Genomic DNA, 15,670 nt, shown 5'->3' on the forward strand with positions numbered 1-15,670 from the left:
GTGTAATGATCAGTCAGTATATGCAAAATCCCAAGAAACCACATCCGGATGAGTTCGTCAAATTTTAAGGTATTTGAAGAGTACACTTGAATGTGGTATCATGTTCAAGAAAGATGAAGATTGCAAGCTATCTGGCTATTGTGACGGTGACTATGCACGCAGGAGATGAAGATACTTGTTGTTCAACAACAGGGTATTGCTTTTATGCATGGGTCTGGAGCAATTTCTTGGTGTAGTAAGTGACAACCTATCGGTATCACTATCTACATACTATCTACTACTAGAGCAGAGTAGGACGAGAAACCTGTTGGATGGGTAATAAGCCGTCATATTGGTACAATGTTAACAAAATTCATAGATTAAAGCACCTTGATATGGTGTAAAATAACGTTGTAGTCGCTAATTCAGAACAAACATAGTAGTTGGTCACCTTGACACTAACCGATATTATATTATATTGCACGTGTACTTGAAATAAGGGTGTAACAATAAAATTATTTTGAGATCACAATTTAAATGTATAAATTACAACAGAATTCACAAACACGATAGTAGAATATGGAAGAAAAAAAAGAACGAGTTTCACTTCAAATTCCAAAAAAAAATCTACAAACATCACATACTCAAAAACATAGTTTTCTATCTCATTTGGAAGTTCAAAGTCCTGAGGAAGCTCGCATAGAGGAAGGCGAAGAGCACACAAAAACCAACCAAAACCGCAGCAACTGGACCCATGAAGTCCATCTCAAAACCGTAGTAGTCTTTGATATACCATGTGAGAGTCGGGTCGGTTTCCATCCCAGGAACCTTGATCGTGTTAGTCACATCATGATATTGGGAAATAATGCACCCATACACAGTCCACGCCATGGGGCAGATCCAGTAGTACCACACCCACCATCCAGGAATTTTCTAAAATATCAACAATTTAATAACAGTCAAATCACACGAAAGCCACTATAGTTTAAGTTAGAAGCAACAATTATTTTTATGCTACAAAAATAGGGTGTTAAAATTGAGAAGTAACCCAAACTGTAAACATGCAACAACTTATACAATGAGTTGATTTGGACTTACCGGTTGTGGGATATAAAACCCTGAGAAGATATTAAAAAGTAGGTAGAAACCAGCTGCGAATATGGCTGCTAATTGTTCGTTTGGTGTAACGGAAACAGTCATCATTCCATAGTATGTGAAGTAAAGGAACGAAAAGAAGTTGATGAAAAAGAGCCAGAAGAATTTAGCTGCAGTCCATTCGAATGACACCATGGTGTACACTATGAGAGTGTAGTATGTCGTTTGAAGGAATACATATGGTATCTCAACAATAACCTGTTATTCAAAGAAAAGGGTAATTAAGTTTGTAATTAAGTAAATATATATATATATATATATATATATATATATATATATATATATATATATATATATATATATATATATATATATATATATATATATATATATATATATATTGTTCAAAAATTTACTTACTTGTGCCATGGCATATGGTAATGAGGAGTACATTCCAGCTGCTCTTTCACGATAAAAGACTGTTCTTTCTGTTGCAACAACCGGCTGCACTGTTTGTGAATTGTTAATACCAACAAAAAATATAGCCGCGTACATGGCTCCGATAATTGTGCTCAAATCATTGCTGCTCGTCCTGAAATTCATAATTAAAATATTTAAGGAATGGTCAAAATGGTGATTTAATATTTAAGGAAGGGTCAAAATGGTGATTTCAAAAGAAGCAATTAACTCACTTATTGTTGCCGACTTTCCAGAATACGGTTCCAACCAACAGCGCACAAAGCAAAGTGAAGAAGAAACGAACAAGGTTATAATCGGGATTTTGCCAATAACTCCGCCACATTTTCCATAAACAAGACGTGAATTGTCCCCACATAGATTGAGCATATTGTGTTTCAAAGTGAAGATCTACAGCACCTGGTGGAGGCACACTCAACTCCTTCACCATAGCCTTGTTCCTCCTGTCATGCGTACACATGTTATAATTACAATCCCTTTCTGATTTTATATGTGTGTAATTTATTCAGATTGGGGAATCCTTGAGACCATTTTCGCAACACAATTTATGTCACTAGTTTTCATTGCTAAAAATGTAAAAAAGACATACTGTTTCAAAGGTGATGCACTGTAGTAGTCAGCAAAATCAATGCCAAGTCGCAACTCTGCAGCACCAGAGCTGACTTCCAACATCCATGTTGCGGGATTGTATTTTTCGGTGATCTTTGGAACCCCAGGAACTTCCTGATTACATTAAAAAAAAAACAACTTATTAATATAGAATTTTCTGAAATTTATAGTTTATATATAAAGTATGAATGTCAAAATATATATATATATATATATATATATATATATATATATATATATATATATATATATATATATATATATATATATATATATACCTCAAAGTAGTCAATGATGCTTTGAGAATGCCTGCCTAGTGGGCCCGCATAGATAACTTTTCCTCCTCTTTTCAATAGCAACAACTCATCAAAAGATTCAAAGATATCAATACTAGGCTGATGAATGGTGCAAACAACTGTTCTTCCTGTGTCCACTGTGTTTCTTACAGCTCTCATAACAATGGCAGCTGCTCTTGCATCAAGTCCAGAGGTTGGTTCATCCATGAAAATAATTGAAGGATTTGCAACAAGTTCTACTGCAATTGTTAGTCTCTTTCTTTGTTCTGTTGATAATCCACTAACTCCTGGAAGCCCCACTATCGCATCCTTGATTTTGTCTAGCTCAACTAGCTCCATTACTTCCAGTACAAAAGTCTGAAACCAAAAAAAAAATTAACTGAAATTAATTAACAACTAACGCTTCTCAATAATATCTTGTTTATTGTATCTTTATGTTGTTACCATTTTCTCTTCCTTGCTGACTTCTTTTGGGAGACGGAGGAAGGCAGAGTAGATCAAAGATTCATGAACAGTGACTGTGGGAGAGTGGATATCAGTTTGTTCACAATATCCAGAGATTCTTGCAAATGTTTCTTGTACTTTTGTGAATCCTGATATTCTTATATCTCCTTCGATATAACCAGTGTTTTTTCTTCCTGCTAAAACGTCCATCAATGTAGTTTTTCCAGCCCCACTTACTCCCATCAATGCAGTTAAGACTCCAGGCCTAAATGCACCCGTTACATCTCTAAGTAAGTGCAACCTGTCTTCTGTTACCCCTTGTTCTCGCATTTCCTGTTTAATCAACAAATAATCATTAAGTTCTTAGTTCCTAGAAACTCATTTACTATATATGATATAAATGTTCATGGTAGCAACAGAGATTAAAGAAACGAACTTATACCTTAGGCATATCAACAAAATAGTTCATGTCATCAAATGACATGGCGTATGGAGTAAAATGAAGCACCATGCCCTTCTTAGCAACAGCTTTAGCATCGGGTTTGACTTCATTTCCATCAGCATGAAGTGATTTTAGTTCTTGGTTGGTATCCTGACCTTTCATGGCTGCAGCTTCTTCCTTGGAGATAATTGCTTGTGGCTTTCCAGGGGCTAGTTAGTCAATAGAAGAATCATAAAAGTTAGTTAGTGCAAATATCAGTCAACTTCAGGGGTGTCCATAAAAAACATATATACCTTCCAAATACATGAGAGCAAAGGTAAAGAGAATATTGAACAGAAACGTGAAACCAAGAAGAGCAGCAGCACCAATCCAGTAATGGCTTTCTTTAGTTGGGATGTCAAGGTTCTTTAGCACTGCGTACCCCATGCTGGTTGAATTATCTGAGCTCTGCCAAGAATTGAAATTATAGAGATATAAGAGAAAAAGCAGAATTGTTTATAAAATTCAACTTTTTCCCGAAATACCCTTTTGAAATTCGAATTGAGTTAAGAATTACCGACTTACCCTTATGTTCGTCCACCTAGGATCAAGAAACTCGTTTATAGCAAACGCCTTGAAACCATACGACAATGGCGAAATCCAATACGCCCACTCCCACCAGTTTGGAATTTGGGTTTTAGGAAGGAGGAAACCACCCAACAGAAATATGAGTAGAAGTACAATAGATCCTCCTGTGTTTGCAATGTTCATCGTCTTACAAACCCCAGCAATTAGCTTAAACAACCCCGCTGCCACATTCTGGATCAAAAACACCAACAAAAGATGCTTGAAGAATCTGTAATTAATCAACCACATTCCATTAGTACATATAGTTAGAGTGTAAATATATATTGTCAACATAAACGCAATCGAAAAACAAATCAGTTAATTAGTAAAGTAATTACCTGCTAGCATCTGGAGCCATGCCAACACCAAAGTATAAAATCGAAGACCAGATAATACTTTCAAGCATAGATATAGGAATACGAAGCAAGAAAGCTGGAATGGTGAAAGCCCATGAAGGGTGAAACAAGAGGTCCCTTTGTTTGTAAACAACTGGAAGTCTCATGATGACAAGTGACAGATCAGCAAGCCCATTAAACATGTTTATGAGCAAACTGTTCAAAAGTGCCCCTACATAGATTGCACCATCTACTTCATTCCTGTGGTGCATTGTGGTCCGAAAATACAAAGTGGTGGCGATAAATGATAAGAAGATGATTTGAATAGACTTGAAAACGTAAATGAACGAGTTTCTTTTCATTAGTAGCCACTCTTTATCCCATGAGGCTTTAAGAAGCTCCATTCTGGGGACTAAGTATTTTTGGAAGACGAGAGCAGCTTTATGGCTATTGCTTTTGTCATATGGAACTGCCAACTCGCTTTTCAACTTCTCCCCCACATGGAAACTCTTGAATTTCTCAGTAAATTCACTAACTCGTACATATCTATACGGTTTCCCTTTATTTGCCCAGTATTGTTGTTGATCCTTTTTAGATGTAACCTATAGCAAGCATAGATCGAGATACAAAATGTTAAAAATATTTGTAATCAAACGTTTCAGTGTAGAAATTTTGTTTGAGGTCATTCGGAAAATTCAGTAGAAATTAATGCTTACCTCTTGCAAGAAGTCAGCAATACCCTTTCTCTCTGGACATACAAATCCACAAGTCTCGAAGAACTCAAGAACATTTTCTCGTGGGCCCTGATACACGATTTGACCCTCAGATAGTAGGATGATGTCATCGAATAGATCGAATGTCTCTGGAGCAGGTTGTAGTAAGGAAATTAAGATTGATGATTCGTTGAGGTGTACAATTTGTTGCAAGCACTTCACTATCTGAAAGGTAGTTGAACTGTCTAGACCCGTTGATATCTCGTCCATAAATAGAGTTTTTGCGGGTCCCACAAGCATCTCACCTGAACCGGGTATTTATTTATCCATTCAGCACTTTATCCATACAGTACTTAATGTCAAAAAAATAAAATTTTAAAATTAACCTGTGGTTACACGCTTCTTTTGTCCTCCGGAGATACCTCGTCTCATTTGATCTCCAACAAACGTGTCACGACATACATCGAGGCCCAAAATCTGTTTGTTTGGTTTTAATATATATGAATATTGTTATTGTCCTACGTTAACTTGATATAGTCTTTATATATATGTTGGAGTCTATTGTTCCTATTCCTCCTCAAGGATACTATATGCAAAGATTTAAGATAACAAAGATAATACTTACTCTTAGAGTGTAATAAGTAATCAAACTGCTCTCATCCCCTTCAATGGCGGTTGCCTTCATGAAAAGGTCGACTTCAGAATCTGGGATGATACCTGCTTCCTTTTCTCTTCTTGCAAGCTCCGTTAGCATCTCTGTATTTCAACGTTTACTTATTAATTAAATCATATATTCTTGTTTCAAGAATTGAAAAGATTAGCATCACACTAGGTTATGCTATACACATGACTATATACACTTGAAGTTCGCCCTTGTTTTGGTAAGGGCTCATTTGGAGAGAACTAGTTTCAGAGAGTGTGTTAGTTTCTCGCATTCTCAATTTAGAGACTGTTTTGAAAAGAAAATATGGGACATAATATATATATCTAACTAAAAGAAAGTTAAGTTACCTAAACGAGATCCAACTCCTTGGCATCTTGCTGAGAAATCTAATGTTTCTCTTACTGTCATTTCTCCAACATGAATATCGTTTTGACTAATGTAGCCAGCTGTCCTTCGTGGTTCAAATTCATTGAGCTTATGTCCATTGTATGTTATCTCTCCATCAACTTTTAGGTTTTTATCGAGTCTTCCTGCTAGAGCTAACAAAAGCGTTGTCTTACCCGATGATGGTGGACCCAACACAAGTGCCATCCTGTAACATATATACACAAAACTTGCATAAATTCACTTAATTTCCTCTTAGCATTTCATATGATTATAATATTTTACAAATGGTGCTAATCATGCTTTTGGATTTTGGTGTGTGACATTATACCTTGATGGTTTGATAACTCCGGAGACATCTTTAAGAATTTGTAGTTTAGCTTTCTGTGAGAAATTGATCCCAACAATAGCGAGAAGGGATTCAACGATATTTCTAGCAGCATTTGTCAATGTTGGAAGTGCTCTATCTCCGACATGGCAATCGGCTTCTATTGAGAGATTTTGAAACCGGACTTCTACTGTTGGAAGGGAGATTCCAACCCTGAGATTAACCAAATACAGTAATATGTTAATTTATTAGTAATCACTTGTTGACTTAAACACTCAAGAAATTGACTCTTTCAATAATTAAGACCTAAACAAGGTGATTCTACATTGTAGCAATCAGCAATGTACTTTCTGTTTTTGCCACGCACGTACACATCCACACACACACGAAAAAAGTCATACACGCGTACATAGTAATATGCAAACACACACAGTCAAAACCACAAACACATACATAGTTGTAGCATTGTACCTACCTTGAAAACCCCAATAACTATAGTCTATAGCAACTATATATAAGTTTTACAATAGGATTATAAATAATGATACTTAAAAATGCATATTGGTTTATGAAGATGAATATTGAAACGAAACAAATCTTTTTATATGTTTTCACAACCTACATGCATATATTCCAAATATTTAAAAGAAAATGGAAAAAAGTTTATTTTAAAAAGAAAAATCTAAACTCTAAACAAAAATATACATAAAAGCAAATGTGTAAAAAAGGTAATTCTCTAAAAAAACGTATTTTGTAAAAACAAATTCGTAAACTTGAGTTTTAAAAAAAGATGTAAAAAAATGCAAAAGAAGTTAAAGTTTTAGTTAATATATAACATTAGTAGGAGGATAGGATATATTATATAATATGTTGGACAGATTGGTTATGTAAGACAGCAATATAATTGCATTTCCCAAGAGGAGTGTTACCCTTTTTAATATATTAAGTAATATATTAATTACATAAACCAAAGGCTACTATCCAAACTATAGCGGTATAGATGATTTTTTTTAATGTCAAGGATTTAATATCATTGATAGATGATATTTGTAATATGATAGATAAAGTTATAAATAGATTAGATTTGCATAAAATAAATATATAAATAAATAAAACTACATAAATGAATATTTAAGGGCTTTTTATACTTTTTTTCCCACCATCGGAGAGCAGTAATTTTTGCATTTACAAAAATCCTAGGGGACATTCCAGCCTAAATAATAAAATTCTAGCCTTCTAGGGGACATATCCATTCCTACTCAATATCGTTTTTTCATTAAAAACCCTTGAAGTATCAAATCATATCAAAACCGGAGTTTTTAGTTCATATATATGACTTGTTATTTCAAATCTACTTATGTGAGCAAACTATTTGAGGCTATATGTCGAAACTCGTATATACAATACAAGATCTTATAGAAGACAAAATAAAAGAAAGAGAAAACAAGTGAATTGACTTTTGATGACTGATAAGGAGACTTACTTGTGAACTCGTTCCCTGAACTTCCTCAAGAACCTTTCGTTATCTTCTTCAGGAAGTGAAAAAATCTTGTCGATGAAATTCTGTCGAGCAACTGGGTCAAGCTCTCGTACATCCATCAACATCTGATCAGAATGCATTTCCTGTTGATCCGCCGGAATATAAGACTTGAAGATGGTGGTTCGTAGTCGACTGTAAGTAGGCAGTTTCTCCAGAGCAGCCCATCGCAAAGCCTCTTCGTCTTCCATGGAGTGACGACTGGTCCGGCCGTCATGACTACCACCTGCACCGGCGGAAAATGCATCTTCGATCCGCCAACTCCCGGCAGCAGTACTAAAACTCCTGCCTATGCTTCTCGCCACACTCTTGCGAAAGCTCGGTTTCCATGGCTCTTCCTCCATTTTTGAACCTTGAGTTTTTCGATCTCCTTAGTGTTTCTCTTGCTAAAAAAAAGTCCTGTGAATGGTCGTTTATAGAATTCATTTCTAAAGGAATCTTTAGACATTTGAACTATAATAATTTTATAAGCGCATGTGCGTCAACGTTTCTTATAAAAGACTTATTTATTCCTTAAATTAAATAAAGCATTATGAACAAGGCAATTATGAACGCATTTTGTCGGGATATTGACTAAAATAAGAATTGATTTTTGGAGCGTCTAAACTAGGAATAGATTTACAAGCAATGGAGGGCCAACCTAGGAACAAATTTTCGGGATATTAGTTAAACTAAGCGTTAAACATTAAAAAATAATCATTTTGTCCGTGACGTACGATTTCTGAGTAGTAATGGATATGTTGGAGTTTGTTAGAAGTTGACGAGATTTAACATGAAGATAGTCCGTAGTTTTTGTTGTACCACTGCATCTGATTTCAATTGCTTTAGTGCATAGGCAGGTCTTCATGAACTTGGAATATGGGGGGGGGGGGGAGGGGGGGGGGGGGGGGGGGGGCTAAGAAATTTCAAGTATATGTGTGATGGCGGACTCAAATTGAATAAGATGTACCGCTTCCTTGAATGTTCAAATTGAATATCCTTTCAACCTTCTATTTTTTGTTAGAGCCTAATTACCAAAAGAGTACTCGGATCATTCACCTATCATTCTGAGTTCCTCTAGCTTGGACTTTGGCACCCTCCCTTCAGCTTCTTTAATTCTCCGATGCTAAGGGAAGATTTCAATTCTATATTTTTGAATGCACGGTCATCATTTGTCGGGTTTGGCTCTCCTTGCGACGAAATTAAAAATATCTCAAAAATGTTCTAAAAAAATGGAGAAGCAGGATAAACAATGGTGAGTCAGCACTCCTAAAAAATGGTGAGTCGGCACTCCTAAACACGGTCAAAAGGAGAGTGGAAGAAATCAATAAAGTTGTTCAAGATAGAACTCTTGTTGATTGGGAAATCAAAGAACTTAGAGAAGGGAAGCTTAAAATCTTGGATCTTTAACATATCAAAAAGACTGCTCCCAAGCAGAAATCGAGAATCAAATGACTTATAGATGGGGACAAAAATTCAGGCTTCTTTTATGGTGTCATAAATACAGGCTCTGTAGCAATAGAATTCACGACCGTTTGATCAATGGTTTGTGGTGCTCTATCCCTCCAATATAAGGTTGAAGTTTGGGAGTTCTTGAGATCCAAATTTCGAGAAAATTGATCATCAGGCCCAAACTCGTCATCCTTTATTTTAAATTTCTATCTTCTGATCAATATAGTGGTCTTGATGCCCTGTTTGATGAGTTGGAGATAAAACATGCTATTTGGAACTGTGGTTGTGAGAAAGGTATCAGGACCTGACGGATTCACATTCAAGTTGATTAAATCTCATTGGGAAGTAATCAAATCTGACATTATGGTGTTTATAAAACACTTAGAAACCGGTAGGTGCTTGGCCTAGGGCTACAATTCCTCATTTATCACTCTAGTTCCAAGAATTAGAGATACCATAGCTCTCAATGACTATCGTCCCATCAGTGTCATTGGTTATGTATAAGATAGTTGCAAAAGCTCTCGCCTCTTGTCTAAAGAATGTAATTGGAAGCATTGTGGATCTGGTACAATCGGGGTATGTTGAAGGGAACAACATATTAGAAGGGCCATTCATTTTCAACGAATTATGTTCATGGGCTAAAAAGTCAAGAAAAAGACGTTCCTCTTTAAAGTAGACTTTGAAAAGGCTTTTGACTCAGTAAATTGGAGCTACCTACAAATACGATTTAAACATAAATGGAGATCATGGATCAAAGGTTGTTTAGTTTCTGCTCAAGCTGCGGTCCTACTGAATGGATTTCCCACCCTTAAATTTTGTATATCACTAGGGGTAAGACAAGGCGATCGTTTATCCCCATTTCTTTTTATTTTTATCATGAAGGGATTGAATGTTTCATTGAAAAATGTGTGCTCCAAGTCTCTCTTTGATGGTGTTATTCTTCCTAATCATGGCCCATGCATACCACATTTGTTCTGTGTAGATAATGTAATATTTGTTGGTGAATGGGATAGCTTATTAGATTTATATGCTCAAGAATCACTATTGAATGATATTTCTAATAACATGTGATCTTATAGAGTCATACCTTATCAATATGGCACATGTTGAATGTTTATTATTAATATGATTATTAATAAATAATCAACTCTTGTATTTAATTATGGAAAATTATTATTTTATGAAAATAATGTTCATAGAGGTTATAACTAGTTATTATATCATATTGAATGATATATTCTGTAATGTACATAATTTTGGGCATATTGGATATCACTAACACTTCATATGTACATGACTTATTTAAGAAAAATTGTAAAATACTCGATTTACGATCCAGACATACCTTCCTTATTTGTAACCCAATTACAATCCGACACCTGGCTTTCCCATCTCCCAAGAATACATGCCCTTGCTCACATCGCTAAGGTACTCATGCCACATCAATCCATCTGCGCACACCGGTGCTGACATACTGTCGTCAACCACTGCAATCAACAGACCCCAAGTTGAGAATCCAACCTAACTCGGGAGTTCACAAGCCTGCCCACTCCTTCTAACTTGGAAAAATTGAAGAGCAAGATCCTTTCCAAAAATAACGACCATCCAATATGACAATCTGCCACTTAAATCCCAGATGCGATTTCCAAGCCAACCATATCAATCACTAGTTCCCCGAGTCTCGAGTCCTGACGCACGACCTTTAACAAAACCTCAAGACTTCCAACCAACATACTTATTTCGGTCTGAACCACTCAACCCACATTAATATCGCCACAGGGACCTGAGAAAACACTAAAACCCATCCTCGCCTGAGCAACCCAAGCCAAAAGGTCGACAGATATAGAACTACTGCCTCGAACCATGGTATCCAACCATGCTATCTTTCTTGACTAGTCCTTAGAATCCCTAGAATATTTCTTGAAACGAGTATAGATCCTGTGTTTCCAATAGTATGGACCCAAGACCAACTTCCACACTTATCCATACTTTCCTCAAGAAACATCTCCAGTCCTTTAAGACCTAGTCCCAAAATAAACCTGAAACCTGCTCAAAAACGAAACAACTACACTAGAATACTCCCTAAGGTATCCTAGATTTCTACAATTCTATGCCATCAATTGCTGAAGAACTCCTCACAATGTCAATTAGCTATTCCATGAATACAATCACATCCAACAAAGATCAAATAATCATTCAAGTAACAAACTCATCCCTGCAACAGTTAGACTCATACAAGAGTTGTGCAACATGGTCAAATTCGTCACTCTGAGATTAATCATCCTTTTTCACATGTGACTTGACATATTCACTTAATGGCTAACTCACATCACTCATGAGTTCCACAAAGCACAAAGCAAACAACATTCGGGCAGAGGAGCCGACTGGCACTAACATGCAATAAAATCTGACAGATCCTCCTACGAAATCCTCGATCTTAAACTCCCAACACTATGGTGCACCTTTGTTCTGCTCCCACTCTATCAAGAGTGGCTGATTGTTCCTCGCGCTGACCCACTAAGAACTGAGCCCATTCTAAGGAAACCACCACCTACTCATCCAATAACGCAACTGGCTGGCTGAGCCCATACGACTCGCCATACCACTAATTTCCATGCGACTCTCCATTGGTTCCAGGTGACTATCGCATGAATACAATCACATGCCCCACAATTTAAACAATCTTAGGCTAAAAGATTCAATCCCACAACGGTTGGACTCAGACAAGAGTTGTGCAACAGGACCAAACCCCTCAGCCTAAGATTCTTTAAAACATGTAGCATGTGACTTATCGTATCAACTCAATAGTCATGCACATGCGAAAGAGTCACACAATAGCCAAACAAGTGAAGTCTATAGGAACTAAGGCATCACATAATTAGACAATTCTATCATTCAATTCCTAAAGATCCCTAGCCTATTTGTAGCATGTTGTTCTAACATAACATAACATAATCTCAAATAATTGTGTGGTATTTTGGGGCCAACTTATTGGCTCTGGCTGATCGTATGCATCGCATCTTCCTTAATTATTTTGAAAAATCATTTGAAATTTGTTTTAAAAACCTTTTTCCTTATTTTGAGTCTGGATTCACACGAGTGTTCCTCCAATTCACTCAAACCAAGACTCTGATACCATCTTGTAACATACATAAAAATTCATAAAATTTAAACTTTTGAAAACAACCATTTTTCTAAAAAAGTGTTTAAACCATTGGTCCCAAAACATTATTTAAAATCAGAACCGCTTTCGACATAATTTTCAAAAAAAATCACGTTATCCTAATTTCCTAGAAATCATAAGTCCAAAAGCGCGAGGATGTGTACGGTCACGCCTTCACCTTGACGCGATCCACTAAAGTACCTGAAACCATAAACCAAAACTGTAAGAACGAAGTTTAGTGAGTACCCCCAAAATACAAATCACACAAGGGTTCACATATATAAAGTAATAGCATGCAATGTGTCCACAACTAAATGAATGGATTACCCATAAGCCCACAGTATGAGTCTGGCTCGCCTATCGGGCCCACATCTAACATCCGGCTTGCTCCTGAGCCCACATCATAAGTCTGGCTTGCCTTGGGACCCACATCTAATAATTGGCTTGCTCCCTGTATCGATCACTCATCGAACTGAGATATCAATGTTCAACCCTCAGTACGAGTGTGACATATAGACTGGTCCTCAGCTCGTATCTGGAATGCTATTGAGCCCCCGGTATGAGTCTGGCGTGCCCCACCCGACCCTCAGCTCATATTTGGAATGCTCCAGGGTTTGTTCGCTACAACATAGAGTTGTACAACCTCAACCCAACCCAACATGTCATCATATAATAGACAACAACATATACAGATAATCATGTAGCCATAAACACAAGTAGTCCTACAGATCTACCAAACTATCATATCGACAACAAACATATCATGCATATCTAATCCATACTCAACATATCAGGAAATAACAGGAGATCAGACCAATGGGCCGGCCTTGATGCCTTCGACCCGAAAGTACAATAAAGAAAACTCACCTCACAATGTCGAACCATACTGAAAACCTCCGACACATGTTTCACGAGAATCCTGAACTATCACAACAAACAAACATCCAATTAACAATTGGATTACCATCCTTGACTAATGATCCATACTTAGGGTAAATATCCATTTTACCCTTTCCCAGATTGGGCCAAGACCCAAGCCTAATTCTTGATCCAAAAGGACCAAATTACCTCAAGGCCCATAATTGACCGAATTTTCCAAATTGGGCCAACCTCCTTATTAGGCCTTATCCTAAGGTCCAATTATCCAATTAGCCCAAAACATAACTGAAGGGTTTTGAACATTCTAACACTCCTATGGTGTACACGCAACCCTAGAAACCTTGGATCTATGTTTTACTAAGATACAAGCAAATTTGATTTTTCCAAGGTTCTTATCCTAACTAGCATGGCATGGGGAACTTGAAACATAAAATATAGTAGAAGAACATACCTTTCTTGTTGCTTGGATTCCTTAAGAACTTTGTGAGCCTAGCACCCCAAATGTGATGCCTCAAATGTTTCACACAACACCACAACTCTTGGAATAACTTTGAGAAAAGCACACTATCAATCAAAATCGGCTCAATCTCCTTGTTCTTCACTAAGTGCCGATTTTGGTAGCCTTTAGGGTCTTTATATAGTGTATCACAAGTAGGGTTACACCATGTAAACCCTAATTGACATGGATTTTCATTTCCTCCATGATCCATGGGGTTTAACCTCCATGGACCATCCATGGAGCATGCTATGGGTTTTAACCCAATTCAATGAACCATGGATCATTAGCCCACTATATAAGAATGGATGATTCACACAATCAATCCCCATATATTTAATTAGTCTTTTTTTTTTTTATCACAAAATTAATTCCAAATTAATTCTTGATCAATACTAATTAAATAATATGATTTCATATTAATATATTATAAATTATAATTTATTAACAAATCATAAGTGTCCTTCTTCTGAGTTTGTCTATCCAATTATCATGATGCCATGCAACCCAAATGGACCATGCCAACTGAGTCAAGTACATACAAGAAATAGTTATGGACTTAGACACCTTGTCCAACAGTCTCCCACTTGGATAAGTCTAATAACTATAACTACAAATAATGTTGGATTAGGTGTCTAAGTTCATAACTATTTCTGGAATGTACTTGTCCCGGTTGGCATGGTCCATTTGGGTTGCATGGCATCATGACACTTGGATAGACAAAACGAGAGAAATGACACTTATGGTTTATTAATATATTATAAGTTCTAATATATTAATAACAGTATTTAATTAGTATTAATCAAGAATTAATTTAGAATTAATTTGGTGATCGAAAGGAGACTAATTAAATATATGGGGTTGATTGTGTAAATCATCCATTCTTTTATAGTGGGCTAATGATCCATGGTTTATTGAATTGGGATAAAACCCATAGGGTGCTCCATGGATAGTCCATGGAGGTTAAAACCCATGGATCATGGAGGAAATGAAACGTCATATCAATTAGGGGTTACATGTGTAACCCTACTTGTGACACAACTATAAAAGGACCCCATGGCTAGCAAAATCGGCACTAAGTGTAGAAAAAGAGAGCTAGCCGATTTTAAGTGTGTGTGAACTTCTCTCAAAGTTATTCCAAGAGTTGTGGTGTTGTGTGAGACATTTGAGGCATCACATTTGGGATGCAAGGCTCACAAAGTTCTCATGGAATCCAAGCAACAAGAAAGGTATGTTCTTCTAATAGCTTTTATGTTTCATGTTCCCCATGCCATGCTAGTTAGGTTAAGAACCTTGGAAAATCAAATTTGCATGTATCTTAGTAAAACATAGATCCAAGGTTTCTAGGGTTTCATGTACACCTTAGGAGTGTTAGAATGCTCAAAATCCTTCAAGTATGACTTCAGGAACCGATCAGTAATCGTAGCTCTTTGAAAGTATCGTGTAACTAAGATGACGTGCCATTTAAGATAAGTGATTATATAATCCTCTTCTCTCAAGATATCTGCCGGAAAAATACATGCAATAATGTCGTACTTATTGTTCAGCGGTTTGTTTCCTGATTTCTGATTTGTTTGACATAGAACTAAACTTAACACATCAATTCGGTTCTGACCGGGCCCGGTGCCTAGGTCAAAACAAAATCATCGAGGGGCCCATATATCGCTTCTAATCCTCCAAGGACTAAAAGGAGCAGATAAATTTCGACTCATATGCTTGTTCTACTACTTGTTAAATCATACACAAAGGCACGTTTTATAACATTGCGTTACTAAAGCGTTTTCGTACAATC

The 15,670-nt window shown here is 36.6% G+C and overlaps 1 protein-coding gene across 1 annotated transcript; it reads right to left on the reverse strand.

The window, feature by feature from the left end:
* Positions 1 to 469: 469 nt before the first annotated feature.
* Positions 470 to 8,304, reverse strand: LOC145102967 (ABC transporter G family member 29-like). Its single transcript, XM_079040497.1, has 17 exons — positions 7,856 to 8,304; positions 6,376 to 6,585; positions 6,008 to 6,252; positions 5,622 to 5,752; positions 5,383 to 5,473; positions 5,000 to 5,301; positions 4,287 to 4,885; positions 3,907 to 4,177; positions 3,636 to 3,789; positions 3,343 to 3,551; positions 2,901 to 3,233; positions 2,439 to 2,813; positions 2,141 to 2,274; positions 1,767 to 1,994; positions 1,495 to 1,666; positions 1,078 to 1,332; positions 470 to 912 (listed from the first exon to the last, which is right to left on the reverse strand). Exons 1-17 carry the CDS (start codon positions 8,251 to 8,253, stop codon positions 640 to 642), a joined length of 4,380 nt encoding a protein of 1,459 aa, XP_078896623.1. The 5' UTR covers positions 8,254 to 8,304; the 3' UTR covers positions 470 to 639.
* Between the last annotated feature and the right edge of the window lie 7,366 nt (positions 8,305 to 15,670).

The sequence above is a fragment of the Lactuca serriola genome, chromosome 4, assembly GCF_051521515.1.
Source record: "Lactuca serriola cultivar US96UC23 chromosome 4, Lser_US96UC23_V15, whole genome shotgun sequence".
Lineage (NCBI taxonomy): Eukaryota > Viridiplantae > Streptophyta > Magnoliopsida > Asterales > Asteraceae > Lactuca > Lactuca serriola.